Source organism: Tursiops truncatus, chromosome 8 (assembly GCF_011762595.2).
Source record: "Tursiops truncatus isolate mTurTru1 chromosome 8, mTurTru1.mat.Y, whole genome shotgun sequence".
NCBI classification, from domain to species: domain Eukaryota; kingdom Metazoa; phylum Chordata; class Mammalia; order Artiodactyla; family Delphinidae; genus Tursiops; species Tursiops truncatus.
The window spans coordinates 59759019-59775965 of record NC_047041.1 but is presented as its reverse complement, the minus strand read 5'-3'; the positions used below and the strand labels follow the sequence as shown (position 1 = coordinate 59775965).

At 45.7% G+C, this 16947-nt stretch overlaps 2 protein-coding genes across 5 annotated transcripts; one reads left to right on the top strand and one right to left on the bottom strand.

Annotated features, from left to right (window-relative positions):
• The first annotated feature begins 1753 nt into the window (after positions 1-1753).
• Positions 1754-12232, top strand: TRIM68 (tripartite motif containing 68). Of its 4 annotated transcripts, XM_019948396.3 has the most exons (8): positions 1754-2078; positions 4655-5136; positions 6738-6833; positions 7682-7942; positions 8409-8431; positions 9027-9127; positions 9320-9460; positions 9801-12232. In XM_019948396.3, exons 2-8 carry the CDS (start codon positions 4711-4713, stop codon positions 9962-9964), a joined length of 1212 nt encoding a protein of 403 aa, XP_019803955.1. In that variant the 5' UTR covers positions 1754-2078; positions 4655-4710; the 3' UTR covers positions 9965-12232. The 4 variants fall into 4 exon arrangements, with proteins under 4 accessions (XP_019803955.1, XP_019803954.1, XP_004330062.1 ...); XM_019948395.3 differs by having other exon boundaries at positions 1758-2078; positions 7682-7843; positions 9320-12232; XM_004330014.4 differs by having other exon boundaries at positions 1762-2078; positions 9320-12232.
• A 2693-nt stretch (positions 12233-14925) lies between these two features.
• LOC109552244 (olfactory receptor 52I2-like) lies at positions 14926-15935 on the bottom strand. The gene is given in 2 exon segments (XM_033862430.1): positions 14926-15875; positions 15878-15935. Coding segments are annotated over 2 exon segments (993 nt in total). The 5' UTR covers positions 15921-15935.
• Between the last annotated feature and the right edge of the window lie 1012 nt (positions 15936-16947).

The following is a 16947-nucleotide window of genomic DNA, read 5'->3' as shown; positions in this document are numbered from 1 at the left end:
ATATAAAATTAATGTGTTAATTTTCTTACTGATTTACAACTTTGCTTTCAAAGAATTACATTATCATACAATATACCTGTCTGTCTCATAAATGGAGAAATTGTATATCAGCCTATCATCACATTTAAGTTGTTTTTTAAAAAATGAAAGTGTTTCCAATACTATATTATTAATATGACTATAATACTGAATGCCATAAAAATTTTATAATGATTCCTTCATTAGTGTATAGGCTAGGCTACGGTGAAGCAATCATATCAATTATATAGGCTACCACAAAGCAATCATATTGCTGCTTCTTTGTTATCAATGCATGAATTATTATAACTACAAATATTAATTTCTTTTTCACATTATCTTTTCATTTTTTATGTCTAGTGTTAATAATATCTATAACATCTACAGTGTTTTGTATAAGACAATATTGATGTATGTACTGATAGACTGGTGATTCATCTTTTAAACAGAAGATGTAAAGTTATGATGTTGATATAGTACAGTATAGTAAATGCATTTTCTCTTCCTTATAATTTTCTTGCTAACGTTTTTTCTCTAGTTTACTTTATTATAAGCATATAATACAAACAAAATATGTATTAAGCGACTGTTTTATGTTATTGGTAAGACTTCAGGCCAACTGTAGGCTACTAGCAGTTAAGGTTTGGGGGAGTCAAAAGTTATATGCATATTTCTGACTGTACAGGTGGCCCCTGCAATATTTAAGGGCTCACTGTACAACTAACTTGATTTTGAGTTCCTTAAACAGTCTGTGGCCTATGGTTGTAATTCCAGCATCCAGCACAAAGTGCAAAAAGTGAATGCTCAATAAATGTTTAAAGTGGCTTGTTCCGATTAATCCATTTACTACTCTGTTAGGCAGCCGTGCCTATAGATCCAGGTGAGACACAGGGTACAGCTCAGACCTCAGCTACCTCTTTTCTTCTTTTTTTGCTCATGGTCCCATTTGTTTCAGGAATTTTCTGGGCCTCACCCTTCAGAATTTCAGCCATGGCCTGAGCCCTGACATTGGCATGAAGAACCAAAGAGTAGCAGTCCCAACAAGAAAATCATTTGGAACTGGGCTTCAGTTGGAGGATTTCCTGGTTATTTTCCACACAGGCAGGATGTGCCTTTATTTGCTTATTCCGTAAACACTGAAGTATCAGGAAAAGGACAAGGTGCAGAGACTACAAAGAAAAACCGAAATCACTGCCTTAAGTATGACTTTGCGTGTGCACATGTCTGTGTGTTTAGGCGAGGGACGAACACCGCTCGTTTAAAATTTTTTTCCAATTTGTATAGCAGTTTCAGACGAGGAATTCCACTTCTCCTCCGCCAGTTCCCACCATCTGCTTCTAACTCTGAAGGGGGGGATGTGGCAATAGTGATGAGAGACTGCCTGCTGAAGTACTGAAGGATAAGAGCTTGCCAAGAAAACCCAGGGTTTTTTATGAGAAACCACCATCTGCAGCCTGGAGCCAGGAGAGGTCGCTCATCTTGCAGGAAAGTGCAGAGTCCACTGCATTATCAGTGCCCAGCCCCGCACTAAATTGGGTCTCAGAATCAGACATGGCTGATCTCATAGGCTGCTGAGTTTAACGTGGAAAACTGGCAAAGGAACAGCATTAGGTCCGGGGCTACGACCCGGAAGGAACAAGGTTCGCTCTGAAGAGCCACTAGTCATCCAGAGCGTAAGCGTGAGGCGCAAGGGGTTCTTTGAGCCGAGGGCCAGCTAGGCCTCTGTTACTGCATGGCCCGAGGGGCTTCATCCAAGGGCCTCACCCCTTCGACCCGTCCTCGACTGACTCCTGGGCCCTCTTACAGTTTAGAGGGCTCTGAGTGGGGGAAGAGGCCAGAAAAACCGAAGAGAAAATACGCCGTCCGGCCAAGAGGTGTGCGGGGCCCTGTCCCCTCCTCCGATTGGCTAGGGTTGTCCTGTTCCCTGTCTGTGATTGGCTGCTCCCACAAAGATGCCGCCGGCGAGCTCATTGGCTCCGGCCCTGTGGGCGGGGCCTCGGAATCCTGCAGGAGAAACCAAGGAGCTGGGTGCTGCTGAGGCCTTGGTCTCCGAGCCGGCGGTAAGTGCCGGGCTGGCTGGGCCAGCCGGTTCGGAAGCTGCGGACACTCGGCCGTGGGAACCAAGCGGGCGTCTCCACGTTTGGTTTCAGCCTCGGGGCGCTACTCCCGGCTGAGAAGGGAGGTGGGTAGACAGTTGTGCCTCTTCAGAGGTCCTGCAGGCCGTTAGCCTCACTCTGCCCCCACCCGCCCGGGACCTTCGGGCCCTGCCCGGCGTCCTGTGGCCCGGAGGTTACCCTCCCCCTCTCTCCTCCCGAACCCCGGAGGTCACCGCCTCCTCACTTCCCACTTTGGCCCCTCCTCCCGAGTCTCTTCCCGGCTTCGCCCCCCACCCCCACCCCCCGCAAATGTCTTTCCTAGAAGGCTTCCCACTGTGCCAAATGAACGGTTGAAGCAATTAAATGTTTAATAATTAAAGTTTTGTCAAAGTAATCTGTGTATCATGAAAACAAAACAGTAAGGCAATAGATGCCCGCCCCTAAATCCTTTTTTGCAGAGGCCACTACATTTAACTTGTTCATGTTTAGAGCTTTTCATGCCCTACTAAATCTAAATAATGTGCTTCCATCGCATTTCTTGATTTATCATTTTGATATTTCTTTACCTCACTTCCCTTCTCCACCATCTTCTCAGTTTTTCAGTAGCTATTTTCAATTCTTTGTTAATCTCTGTAGCTTTAAATCATAGATATCAGCCTCTGTTGTGTCAGCCTTAGGTAGTAGTTCTTGGGGCCCCTCCGTGGTGGTAGATGAGGATATTGACATTTCTTCCATATCCAGCCTACTATCAGCTAGACCTTAACATTTACGTTTAATACTCGTGTATTCAAAAATATTTGAGCACTGTTTCTGGCCTTAGGGATATGGTCGTGAACAAAATAGAGTATGTCAGTATCCTCATGAAACTTCTACTGTGGGAAGTAAGACAATAAACACATATGTGTCAAATGACATTAAGAGCAGGAATTTGGAGAAGTCATTTCAAGCTGGGAGGACAGCAGGAATCCAAGTGGGTGGAATGAATGGACATGGGGTCTGCGAGAAAATGTGGAAGTTCCTCCTTTTGCTTGACTGGGCTGTTTCAGGGTGAAGAGAGAGCTTCTTGTTGGACTGAGGGCTGGGGAACCAGGATAGGCTCTTCAGTAGGTTAGTGATTTAGTAAAACAAGGTTTTAGGATATTGGTCCTACAGTTTGGTAGTGACAGTGGGAGGAGGAAAAGTAAGAGACAGGGAGGCCAGTGAGAAGGCAGGACCTGCTGATGGCCTGTAACAGACAGTTCTGCAAAATCTACTTACTGCCCCACTTCCTTCAGGAAACCTCACAGGACTACCATTAAACCACAGTGATTTCTCTCTCCTCTTGAATTTTTATTATACTTTGCAGCTGGAGAGGTTAAGTACTTTGCCCAAGATAGAATGGCAGAGCCCAGGACCAAGCATCTGTTAAATGAGGGGAGGGTAGAATAATGGTTTCTACTTAGGGTTTTGAAATACATTGAGCCAATCCATGTAAAATGCTCAGAAGAGTGCCTGGCGTATAGTGTACTCAAGGAGTGCTCGCTTTTATTATTAATGTATAATATGCTCTCAACTCCCTAACTTAATTATAAAAGCATTTTGGGTTTTAGAACTGTTTTCTGTGTCTAGCTCATTTATTCCTTCAGCAAATGTTTATTCAGCAATAACTGCATGACAGGCACTTTTTAGGTCCTAAGGATACAATGATGACTAAGACCATCAGGGCTTTTCCCTTTATAGACTAACTGGTAACACAGACTTGCATGGTGAACAAATAAACATTGTCAACTGTACCAAGAGCCTGCCATTGGTCATTCAAGTTCTGTGCCCACATATGGCCCTAGCAGAAATCTCAGGTTTCTTGCTGGAGTAGTGGATTCATCAATATGGGTTTAATTATCATCAGATGACCTTTGTTTTTATCTTCCAAGGGCTGTTTGTCCATATCTGCTTCTAATGTATCACTGAGGAGGGTGTCTTGGCATCTTAGCGGTTGTTAGTGCTGGAGAAGTGGGCAGAGGTTTACAGGAGGTGGGGAGAGTTGCTGGTTCCCTTATACCTTACACTTCAGTGTGCAACACAAGAAAACAAATTGAGCATATAGGCCATGGGCTTCTGGCATATTACCTTTTCTGCACCTTGACGTACATAAATATACATGGAAACATCCTAGAGAGTGAGGAAGGTGGGTATTTCTGGCCTTATTTTGGAGAGTGAAACCACACGAAGTTCAAGAGAAACAGTGCTGATTTCGAGAGCACAATGGAGGTGGAGTGAGAATGGGCTGGCGAGCGAACCCACAGGAGGGTCAGAGATGACCAGGTGAATGGGAACTGAGAATTCCCAGCATCCCAACATTCAGGCATCCCCAGATGTCCCTTCCATGGCGTGAGAAACGTGACCCAGTGGATTCAGTGGGGAAGGCCAGAGCTTATTAAACAGGGTTCATAAAGGATCCAAAAGAGGAAGTTATTTTTTTCAGTCACTACTTATCCCTTTTACCTATCCCTCTGCTCTTCTGCTCTTTTATCCCTTATTTGGGTTTCTTTCGTTCTTCTCAGCCTTCAGTGGCTCCGCCTGGTTTTATTCATATTCTGAGGAGGGTGTGACAGGAGCCATGGATCCCGCAGCATTGGTGGAAGCCGTTGTAGAAGAAGTGGCCTGTCCCATCTGCATGACCTTCCTGAAAGAGCCCGTGAGCATCGACTGTGGCCACAGCTTCTGCCACAACTGTCTCTCTGGACTCTGGGAGGTCCCAGGAGAATCCCAGAACTGGGGTTACTCGTGTCCCCTCTGCCGGGCTCCCGTCCAGCCAAGGAACCTGCGGCCTAATTGGCAGCTGGCCAACGTTGTAGAAAAAGTCCGACGGCTAGGGCTGCATCCAGGAATGGGGCTGAAGGGCGACGTGTGCGAGACCCACGAGGAGCAGCTTAAGATGTTCTGCAAAGAGGATGGCCTGATCGTGTGCGAGGCCTGTGGCCGGTCCCCCGAGCACGAGGCCCACAGTGTCGTGCCCATGGAGGATGTCGCCTGGGATTATAAGGTGGGAGATTAAGGCCAGCTCCCCCCAGTCTCTCCCCTGCCCTTCACTTGGCTATCTCTAGATCAAGAACTTGACCAGGGACCCCAGAGACAAAATGAGAGCTGATTCCTTTGGCTTCTCGCACCCCCAGATCCCAGGGACCTGTGAGCCGTTCCTCTCCTTATGTTTGTGACCTCCTTTGACTTCCTTCTTTCCCACTTCCACACCTCACCCCAGTCCCAACAGGTTTAATGCCTAACCCAAACTTGCTTTCCTTACTAAGAATTTGAGGGAGACCATTTTGGTCTAGTTGGGGTTCTGGGCGCCTTGGATGAAGTGGTCAAGTCTGTACCTATCAGAGCGTGCAAACTCCTCCTAGCAATGCCACAGATAATCATTGAACATCAGGTGAGTCACTTTAAACTCCTCATTTTATAGACAAAACAAAGGCTTAGAAATTTGAGATCATGATCATTGGTTTTAGAGCTAGAAGGGACCGTGGCTGAGTCATTTAGGATTGAGTGAGATTGTCTGATGTTGTAGGGACCCTTCTGACTTAAGTTAGTTAAAGGAAGATCAAAGGCCTTCTTACTCTTCAGCCACTGTTCTTTCTCTTCTCCTTACCTTCTATTTATTGGGGGCAATAGGGGGAGCCATCTCTGACACCCACTGCTCCTTTTTTATAGCTATCCTATCAACTTCTAACTTCTTATATTTTCCTTAGATGTCCATGCTGACATATCTTTATTGGAATCACTATCCCAATGATTCTGTGATCCATTGATCCTGTACTGGTCTTAATTCTCTTTTTTGAAGTTGAGATTAGAAGGTAAAATTGTAAGATGAATCCCCTGAATTAGCTGTTTTCCTATGCAAAAAGAATTTCTGAAAAATTAAAAGTATTTATTTATTTTGTTTTGCAAGTATTAGAATAGGGAGGCAGTATACCATAGGCATAAGAGTTAAAGAGCTGGGTTAAATCCCAGCCCAACCATTTACTAGATGAGTGACTTTGCGTAGGTCACTCTCTAAGCCTCAGTTTTGTTGGTACATCTTTAATAAAATGGTCCATATTATTATGAGATTACTTTATGCTTCCCAGTAGTCATCTCTTGCATTAGAGTCTAGGATGGTACTTCTTATCTTTAGGGTGCATATGAACCACACAAGGGTCTTGCTAAAATTCAGGAGGTCTGGGGTGAAGCCCAAGATCCTGCATTGCTAACAAGCTCCCAGGTGATGTTGATGCTGCTGACACACGTGGACCACACTTTGAATAACAAGGTTTAGGAGGCTGTAGGATAACAAAGCAGATAAGGATAAAAAGAGGCATGGATAGGAAAAGTCCAAGATAGTTTTCTGGCCAGGTTGGAAATGGACCTTTTCTTCTGCTTTACAGAAACTTAGAGACTGTGGGAGTTGAAATGATTCTCAGATTGAGAGACCTTGGATGTAACCTGGGCAGGAATCTGCTCCCTCTGTGGTGTTCCCTTTTCTCCCAGCATGCATTCTGGCCCACCCCCTGAGGGATGCTTGTTTTCCCATCACCTACCAATGCTAGGAAGCCTGGCTATCCACCCAGGCTGCCCGAGGTGTCCTCATGAGGTTTTTGTCTCTTTCAGTGGAAACTCCATGAGGCTTTGGAACATCTGAGGAAAGAGCAAGAAGAGGCCTGGAAGCTGGAAGTTGGTGAGAGGAAACGAACTGCAAACTGGAAGGCAAGTTGCCCCCTGGGGAAAGGAGTCTGTGTGGTCCCTGTGTTGTCCTGAAGCTGGCCCATGGTACCTTCCTCATCTCTGTGAGGCAGAATGTGGGGTTTGAGGTCAGAGAGCCTGGGGTCCTCATGCCCGCTTTCTCTACTAGGTGTGTGGCCTTCAGCTGGCCTTGGGACCACTCACTTCCAGTTTCTTGAATGTGATGTAGAGATAACTTCTGGGCTCTCCTCATATGTGAGAAAGGAAAAGTACACACCTCACATATGCTTTAGCTCACAGAGGTATGACTTGTATAATGCTTAGTAAAGCATAGTTTCTGTTTCTCTTTCCTCAGCTAAAGCATATTTACTAAAAGTTAAGTCATTAAAATAGTGGAAAATCACTTCAGAAATAAACCCAAGGCCCACAACTATCAAACTATGAGAACTTGTGATCGACGGAAGGTAACACTGAATCAGTCTAAAACAGCATATAGAATTGATAACAATACCAGTAAGAAGCAAAATCGTCTGACAGTGTAGTTGTTACACTGCCTGGTCATTATTCTGAAAATAGAATATATTATTCTGAAAATGGAAAATAGTCTGGAATATATAGTGCAAAGGTAATATCCTGGGCCCTCCTGGGGTCAACAAGAGTTAGTAATAGGGACTGAGGAGCATGTACTGGAGCTGTGGGAACAGGAAGTTAGGAAAAATCATATCCTTTGTCTGTGCCGCTACAGTGCCTGGCACACAGTTGGTACCAGGACATTCCAGAGTGCGTGTGTGTGTGCACATACCAGCGTCCTCAATCCTGGGTGGCCCTTACACGACCAGTATCCGTGCTGATTTCTGATCTTGGCTTTACAGATACAGGTGGAAACCCGCAAGCAGAGCATCATATGGGAGTTTGAGAAGTACCGGCGATTACTAAAGAAAAAACAGCCACCAGGTCGGCGGCTGGAAGTAGAGGCCGCCGCCGCTCTGGCCAGCCTGGAGCAGGAGGAAGGGGAGACCACGCAGAAACTGGGGGTGAGTCACAACGCACTCATCCAGCAGAGCCGGGTCCTGTGGAGGATGATCGCAGAGCTGGAAGAAAGGTCTCAGAGGCCTGTCCGCTGGATGCTGCAGGTGAGGGGCAGGCTTTCCTGGGAAGTCTGAGCAAGAGCTGAGGGTGGCCTGGGACTGTAGGAGAGGGGGGACCTCGTCTTCAGTGGGACCTGTCAGCACTCAGCCTACCAGATATGGATTCCGTATACCCGCTGCTAATGCCGGCTGTTCCCCTACCCCTGGTTGGGTGGATGACCTCGTGGCCTCCTAGAGGGACATTGTCTAGGCGGCCCTCACATCATACCCGTCCGTCCCTCTGGCCAGAGAGTTGAGATGGAGCCCGAAGTTGGCCAGTGAAGCCAGGGCTCAGCCTGCCCTGCCTGCCTCCTGTAGGCTTCTCCCCCGCTCCCTCTACACGCCTTCTCTCCAGCTTTGCTCTCTGCCTTCCCCTTCCCTCGGAGAAACTCCCTCCTACAGCTCTGTGTCTGTCTGGTCCCTCCAAGGAATGGGGCATACTCATGTGCTGCATATCTTTTTCTCCTTCTAGGGTATTCAGGAAGTCTTAAACAGGTATGTTTCCATCTCTGGAGCCCCTCGACAGCCCTGTAAGAGAAAGTGGGTCCTGGCCAGAGCCAGAAGTGGGGAAGGAACGTAGACCAAGTACCTACAGAAAAGTGGGTGCTGGTCCGTAATCTTCTGCCCCTTCCATTGTATTGGCTAAGGAAGCTTTCAGCATCTTTCTTTTTTCTTCTTTGTGCTTGGCCAAATTCATTTCAAGCATTACCAATAAGAGTTTCAGGTAGAGCTATAAAATGTATGGTTTCAAGTAGATGGCCCAAGGAGGGGAGAAGACTGCAGCTGTCTCCAGCAGCATCGGTGCTCTGAGTCTGCATATGGGCCCTTCTCCTCTGCAGTACACCTCTTCCTCTCCCAATGTCAGATTCACACCTAACCCTTCCCATGGCCTAGGTATGTGAATATTCTCTCTGTGCCACAAGCCGTTCAGCTCAGTCAAATAATCATCACATCTCTGCTCTGCCTGGTATTGCTGGGGAGGGGCACCTCGCTGACCCCGTCCCTGGCCAAGCCCCCTTCCCTGTACTAAGGGAAGGCCCATGTGGCAGAGCCAGGACTTCTGGCCCCAAGGCCTACCCCTCTCTATCAGGAGCAAGTCTTGGAGCCTGCAGAGACCAGAACCAGTCTCGCTGGAGCTGAAGACGGACTGCCGTGTGCTGGGGCTCAGAGAGATCCTGAAGACGTATGCAGGTAATGAACGCTCGGCGGGATTGTGATGAGCGGGGGGCGGGACCCCTCCCGGAGAAATGAAATGGCTCAGTGCCCTCTGGATGCCCATTGCCCACCCGCCACTGAGGAAATCGCTGGCTGTATCTATCGCAGAGACCTCGCCCAGGCCCCCTCGCCCTGTGTCAGGGTACCAACCAGGATCTTTTTCCCTAGCGGATGTGCGGCTGGATCCAGACACTGCTTATTCTCGCCTCATCGTGTCTGAGGACAGAAAATGCGTGCGCTATGGAGACACCAAGCAGAAGCTGCCCGACAATCCTGAGAGATTTTACCGCTACAATATCGTCCTGGGCAGTCAGTGCATCTCCTCGGGTCGGCACTACTGGGAGGTGGAGGTGGGAGACAGGTCTGAATGGGGCCTGGGAGTGTGTAAGGAAAATGTAGACCGGAAGGAGGTGGTCTATTTATCCCCCCACTACGGATTCTGGGTGATCAGGCTGAGGAAGGGCGATGAGTACCGGGCAGGCACCGACGAATACCCACTCCTGTCCTTGCCCGTCCCTCCCCGCCGGGTGGGAGTCTTCCTGGATTACGAGGCTCATGATATCTCCTTCTACAACGTGACTGACAGCGGCTCCCACATTTTCACTTTCCCCCACTATCCCTTCCCTGGGCGCCTCCTGCCCTATTTCAGTCCTTGCTACAGCATCGGAGCCAACAACACCGCTCCCCTGGCCATCTGCTCCCTGGACGGGGACGACTAAGAGAGCCACCATTTTACCCAGAGGCCTTGGAATGTCGCCTGGCCCGCAGGGGTCTTGGAGGACCCTGCCCCTGATGAGTGTCCCCTGGAACTGAGCTGAGCCTGGAACCCAGGGATTCCTCTGCCTGACCCAGTGGTGTGTCGCTACCGGGCCAGTCTCCCACTAAACCACTCATGTTAAAAAGCTGAGGCTCGGCAAAAGGAGCATTGCGCCCCCGCGGGAAGTATGACAAGGCTTTTGGTGAGGATCACAGCGGCTCTAAGGACCAGGATAGTGCTTTCTGCAGGTCACGCCCCTCTTCCCTGTCCCTGTCAGTGCCATAATTCAGTGAGCGTGATGGATTAGATCCGATCTTCAGGAAACCCATTGGGTCAGGTTTACGGACAAGCCAGAAGAATACTGTCCGTGTCCAGAGCTGGTTGCTGTGCTGATAGCAGCAGGAGGATGCTTCACCTGAGGTGTACTGAGGTGCCTCTGAGCACCCATATTTCACCCCAACTCTCTGACCTCCCAGCTAGAGAAATGCATCACCAATTGCCCAGACCGCCCCAGTGGCCATCTCCTCTCTGAGCACAAGCTGGGCAAGTCACTAATCTCAGACTGTAATGAGAGCTGTGTCCTGGTCCTGCCCTTTTCTCTAAATGTCAGAATCGGAAGACCTGTGCGCCTTGTTTGTATTTTCACTTCATGGATGAAGAGACTGAAATGGCCTTAGTGCAGTCAGTTATTTCTAACAAAGCTGATGGAAAGAAGAGTGTATCGATTATAAAGTATTTCTCACATTCAAATGAAACCAGACTGACAAACTCACTTCTCAGGTCACATGTCTGCATATCATTCATTACATTCAGGTCTGAAACACCCCAATGTTTGAAAGATTTTAAGTGTCCTCAATGGGAAAATGGGTATAGTAACTGCATACTCTCCTACCTCGCAGGATTGTTGTGAAGATCTCAGTTCCATCCCGTACTTTTGTTCCTTTCTCAGGGACAGGGAAGGCAAGCCATGGATTTTGCCTGTGGTGGCAACCTTCCCATCTCACCTTTTTACAGCATCTTTGCAGCACTGCCTTAGCTTCTTAGGGCCTCTCCTGACAGTCCTGTCTTTTAGACCAAAAGATACCCATGCCCTGGCCAACTCCGGGCCACGGTAATATATTGAGCGTCTATTATATGTGTTTGTCTTTGGGTTAGAACAGGGACTGTGACGTTAGGGTAGAGAATGGAAATAATACAAAGACAAATGTAAAACAAATGCACTGAAAGGAAGGCTCACCCACAAGCTCATTGGGCTAAAGTTTGGATCTTTGTTTGTCACCAAGGGAATCTTCATGGTTCTGGTAAATATTCTGCCTTTCTCTTCCCTAAATCTGTGACAGAAGGAATAAAGCAGGAGGGAGGTGTGGGGAGGAAGAATAGGACTAGGCAGAAAAAGCCATATATGATAATGAAAGGGAATTAAGACTGTAGATCTGGGCTATTGGCCCTTCAGAGTGATTGTTGTGTGTGACGAAAATAATTCATTACCGGTCTTAAAAGTGTGATGTGGGAATGATTGTGCTGGAAACAAACTGTAAAGCAAGCATATGAGAACTATGGGTTTTGCCTGTTGTGAGGGGCTACAATATATACATTATGTATTGTCACTGTGATGCTGTGTAACACAACCTCTGATGTAGTCTAAGCTTGAAAGTAGTGACTGTTGAGTTAGGATTGGGCAGCAAAGTAGATACTAGGTTAGGTACAGGCAGAAGCAAAATCATTCCTGTAATAAAGAATAGCCAAAATTGTCTTTCTACCTTAATTGTGTTGTTGTTCACATATGAAGGAGGTGAAACAGGCCAAAGTGGAGAAATAAACTCATTCCTCCCACCATGCTTCCAAGTTGCTCCTTGAGCATTAGCAGTAGAAGGGGAGAACTTGCTATCATCCGCCTGGAGGGAAGTGAACTGGTAAGTCACAGACCTGGTATTGGCCAAGGGTTGAACAGACCTACATTAGAGGCACCATATATCTTTGTGTGTGTAGGGGAGCAGGGCAGGGCACGGGGACTCCCTGGGGAAGTGTGTATAGACTTGAGAAATAGATCTTTAGGAAGTGCTTCCAGCTATGTTCATGGAAACTTAACAGAGAGTCTAGGAACTGCATCAGTGTTCTTTTCTGTGGTTTTATAAGGCCAAATCTTGGAAGGTTCCTAAAAGAGAGAATTATTAGGTGATAAATTCATTCAAACCTAGAATGAATTAAGGAGTGGAATGGCATTATTTGTAATGTGCTCTTTGGGTTTTTGTTTTTGTTTTTACATTTATAAGCTGATTTGGGTGCTGTGATTACTTGTTAAAAGAATTACAAGGTTAAATATATTATGTGTTATCATAATGTCTGATTTTTAAGACCAGGCAAAAAGGTAAAAGGTCTTAAGTGTATGAAAATCCTTTTCTCTAGGGCAGTTGCTTACACTTCCTTTCTAAGAACAAGAACCTTATTTGTCTGCGTCACCATTGTAGCCCAAGTCTAGCATTGTGTGTGTGTGTGTGTGTGTGTGTGTGTGTGTGTGCAGGTCTAAATATTTAAGTGAGGGAACTTTCATTCATATACCTAGAATCAAAACGAAAATAAGATCTTCTTGCCTCATAGGGGCATGAAAGACTGGATGTTATTTAATTACAGTCCTGTTCAGAAACTGATTGGATGGCTAATTACAAAAGTGGTCCTGAAGGGGACAAGGCAGGTAGCCATGTGGAGGGCAGAGTGCCTGCACCGCTCCCTGGAATGCCTAGGGTTGTACCTCCAACTTGGTGTGATAATTCACTACAAGGCAGGGGTGAACTTTGCCCATCCTTGTTTTGCTGGCAAAGAAACCAAGGGGTGCAATGCCTGAGTCTTGAGGGGAAAGGCTATTCAAAGGGTAAAATGCTTGGGTCCTGCGAAAGGTGGATACAGCGGGCAAACCTTGGGGTAGCAACTCCCCACAGGAAATCCAATCTTTCTTTTTTCCAAGCAGGATTGGCTGTAATCTCAAGAATCCTAACACAGAGTCTACTGTTGCTCCCAGGCTCTAGTTAAATGAGCACACGTTGCTTCACGTGCTGGGCAGGGGTCGTATCTGAATATATTGGGAGACGCGCAGGTTTTTCTGTTTGGGGCAGCCATGGCAGAGAACCAGTCCATTTTGGGAAGTATGAAGTTCAATATTTGAGTACCAACGGTGAGTCTCAGCTAGTTTCAGTGAGTACTGGCGTGAATGAAACACAAAGCTGGCAGGGCAGGCTTCTGATTGAAATGCCGAAAAGAAATTGCTGTTTTGAATGCAGGCTGGACTATCCCTTTGTCACTTTCCATCAGTTGCTATAATGCATCTAATAACTCGTTGATTAAATGGGCATAGCCAAATCATTGGGTTGCTTGTAGAGAAAGAATAGTGTGACTAAATGGAAATCTTATCAAATACGCTTAACCATCTCATGATCTTGATTTGGTTTTATGTTATGGGGTTGCAAGGGAAGGAGAGTTTCTTTTTTCTACTCTTTGGGAACTCAATGCATTGTTATCTGATTTTGAGAGGTTGATTCCTACTTCTCTGATATTCAGAAATAGAATACATTCTAGGTAGGTAAATATCAATATTAGCAAAGAGTATGGATGCTAAGTTGTTAAGCATGAGATCCCTCTGGAACAGTTACTACATGAATGCTGATCTACGCAGGAATACAGTTTCAATAGTGCCTAGGGCTACCCTTTAAAATTATGGAATTAGAAATTTACTGGGTATATTTTTAAAGTATATACAGTGATTCAGGTATTGTTTTATGTGCTTTCCATTCATTATTTTATCTTCAATATCCTCTATGAATTAGTGTTGTTTCCTCATCAGTAGAAAGGAGATATTAAGACTCAAATACAATAACTTGCTGTCAACACTTACTGGGAAATTATCTTAAGATTTTCAAATATACCAGGGTCAAATATATGTACCTCTTACATATAAAATCTCTTTCTTTTAACATACACTGATTATTCAGTTTAAGACTTTCTGAAAGGGGAAAAATAAAAACAAAAGCCAATGAATTATCTGATGACCTGGAAAGAGTGGTGATATTTCAACTTCATTATTATTATTGTTCTCTATTAACTTTTTATCCCAGAGCATACCTCCTTAGAGATGTCCAAAAGAAGAAAGACCTGTGTTATATTTGATCCCTCTATTTTGTATCTTACAGTTTAGTTACACAGGCAGGACTAAGAAGCAAAGAGATAGATGTCAAAACCAAACTCACGTTGCTTTAGCTTCTGTTGCTTAGAAACAAAAAGCTGGTGATTAGTATACTGATTACAACTAGCTTAACAATAGTGGGGATATTAAAAGGCTATAGAGGTATATCTTACAGAACTTAATAACAGGGGCGTACCTAGGTGTTCAAAATGAATTGGAACCAGAGACTCAGTTTCTTCATCCCATTTTGCTAATCTGTTTCTCTTGCTGTGGAACAGATTTCTCTTTCCAAGTTCGTGTGTTGGAAAATGGCCACCATCAGTGACCCCAAGTTTGTATCTCCTCAGATAAACTGGGATCCATTTTGACTGGAGACAGACTCTGGTCCAGGTGTGAGCACATGACCCAAGTTGAGTGGATTCATCAATGGGCCAGAGGTCAGGGTCACATATATTAACAGTTGCTTCCGTATAATAACATAAAGAGATGAACAGTTGTGAGAAAATCAGTCAGGTATAGGGGTACCTAACAGTTGGTTTCTTCTGCAGAGGGACTGGTAGGATACTAAGTTGGAAGTGTAGGTCAGGAAGGGAAAACCCCAAATCTATATTCTCTTCCCAAACTTACCTCTGATTCAGATACTAGTTAATTGAAACCATAAAACCATTGTCAGAAAATTATTTCTTTTATATCCTTGCTAAAAATTGAAAAGTTAGGCAAAGTTACCCTTTACAGCTTCATCTTAGAACTTCTGTGGTACCAGGTGAACCAAAGCAGCTCCACAGACCTCTCAGGCATCTTTGAACTTGGCTGGAATGCTCAAGGTCTGAACAGACTTTGTGTTCATGAACCCAGGTTGGAGTGGTTAAAGAGGCAGTGCGTCAGCAAGCTCCATGTTCGCTCCCTTATTTGTTTGGTTCTCAGGGCATAGATGATGGGGTTTGAGGTTGGTGGGATGATCAGGTACAAGTCAGCTACCAGCACCTGGATGTGCAAAGGCACTGTGTCCTTCCCTAGCCAGGCCACATAGATGGATGCCATCCCAGGTAGGTAGTACAGAGCCATAACCCTGACATGGGAGCCGCATGTGCTTAATGCTTTCAACTGAGCATTCTTTGCGGAGAGACCAAATACTGCCTGAAGAATCAAGTTATAGGAGGCAGCGATAAAGGCCACATCAGAACCCACAGTAATGGAGGTTCTGTGGGTTTTCACAGTAATGGAACCAATCAAGCTGTAGAGACTACTGGGCATGGGGTGGGCATATGCCAACTTGGCCACAGCTATGTGCTCACAGTAGGAATGGAGAACCACATTGGAGCCACAGAAAGGCAGATGACTCACCATCCAACTCAATGGAGTCATGAATATGATAGCTCCGATGGTGATGATCACACTCGTTCCCAGTATCACTTGAGGTGTGAGAATTCTCTTGTAGTGTAGGGGCTTACAGATGGCCACATAGCAAAAAGCCGTGGCCAGTAGCAGCCCTGTCTCCACAGCTGTGGCTGCATGGACAAAATACATCTGAGTGAAACAAGCATTAAAGCTGATGAAGCTGTCTCCTAAGGAGAAAATGCTCACCATCTTGGGCGCTACCAAGGAAGCCATGACAGTGTCCACAGCAGCCAGAATATCCAGGGAGCAGTACATGGGCTCTTGTAGGGTGGAATCCATCCACATTACAGTCACTATGAGGGTGTTTTCTAACAGGGCTATGGTATACATGATGTTCAGTGAGGTAACCAGCCAAAGATGTGAAGATTGCAAACCTGGAATACCCACCAGGACAAGGTGGCAGGGGGTTCCATTGTATGGTTGTAGGGTGGCCCCAGCATCACAGATGAGACTGCTTTCCTGTTAATAAATAAAATGATGTAAAAGGATGCAATCCTGTAAGACTTGTTCCCAGCTATGGTGTTAGGAGAGCCTGGTGGTATTCTTAACTCAGTGGACCACAGGATTAAGGAAGTGACATCTGACAAAGTTTTCCTGCTCCACCTTCCATCCTCCTCAGTACTGTGCCTTACTAACTTCTGTTCATCGTTCAAATACCATGAGTTACGTCCTCCAGGAAGCCTTCTCTGCCTCCTGCCCCATCCCATGTGGAAACTAAATTAGGTACCTTCAGAGCTTTTATGGACTCTCATCCATGCTGACCTCTGAGGGACCTAAACTGACAATTCCAATACTCTACCTGTGACTTTATTGTATTCAATCATATGTGTCTTGTTCATGGCCTTGTACCTTATACTAACTGTGTGCACCCATAGCTGTGGTGCACAAGTCCATTAAGAAGATATGTGTACTCATTATAGCAAACAGTTGAATGAGTGAATGAGAAAACAAAGGAAAGAGTTTTTCTTTTATTTTTGTATGTTCAGTTCCTAATATTTAATAATTGTTGAATGAAACTTTGTGAGATTGAACATGTCACATTGTGCATCTTCTCCTTCTTCAATCTCTCACTTCCCTAATATTGCATCTCTCAAGGCCTCCGGCTAGTGGGTCACCACACCAATTGTGTGACTATGTTGACTTTACGATAGTCATATATAGCCCAAGAACTGTTTCCCAGGTGTCCAGGCAATCTTAAATGAAGAGTGCTTATTTGCCTAGCCTGGAGACTAGCATGCTATTAATTATCACCCCGTCCCTCCCCTCAGTCAGGAGTTTTTTTAAGGTTAAGAACTTTCCATATCCTTGGACACTGCCTTCACTTGACCCTTCTTGGATTTCTCATCAGGCCTGGCTCCTCCCTAAAAAATTGAGTAGATCAGATTGATGGAGTACTGGCCACAGAATCCCATCAGCTACAGTAGCATTTTCTCTTTTAACCAAGGATGAGACAAAAATTTACCTGGT

Coding starts and splice junctions, on each gene's coding strand:
- TRIM68 (XM_004330014.4), top strand. CDS start 4,711: ATGGATCCCGCAGCATTGGTGGAAGCCGTTGTAGAAGAAGTGGCCTGT. Junction 7,943..8,408: donor CTGTCCGCTGGATGCTGCAG/GTGAGGGGCAGG, acceptor TTCTCCTTCTAG/GGTATTCAGGAAGTCTTAAA. Junction 8,432..9,026: donor ATTCAGGAAGTCTTAAACAG/GTATGTTTCCAT, acceptor CCTCTCTATCAG/GAGCAAGTCTTGGAGCCTGC.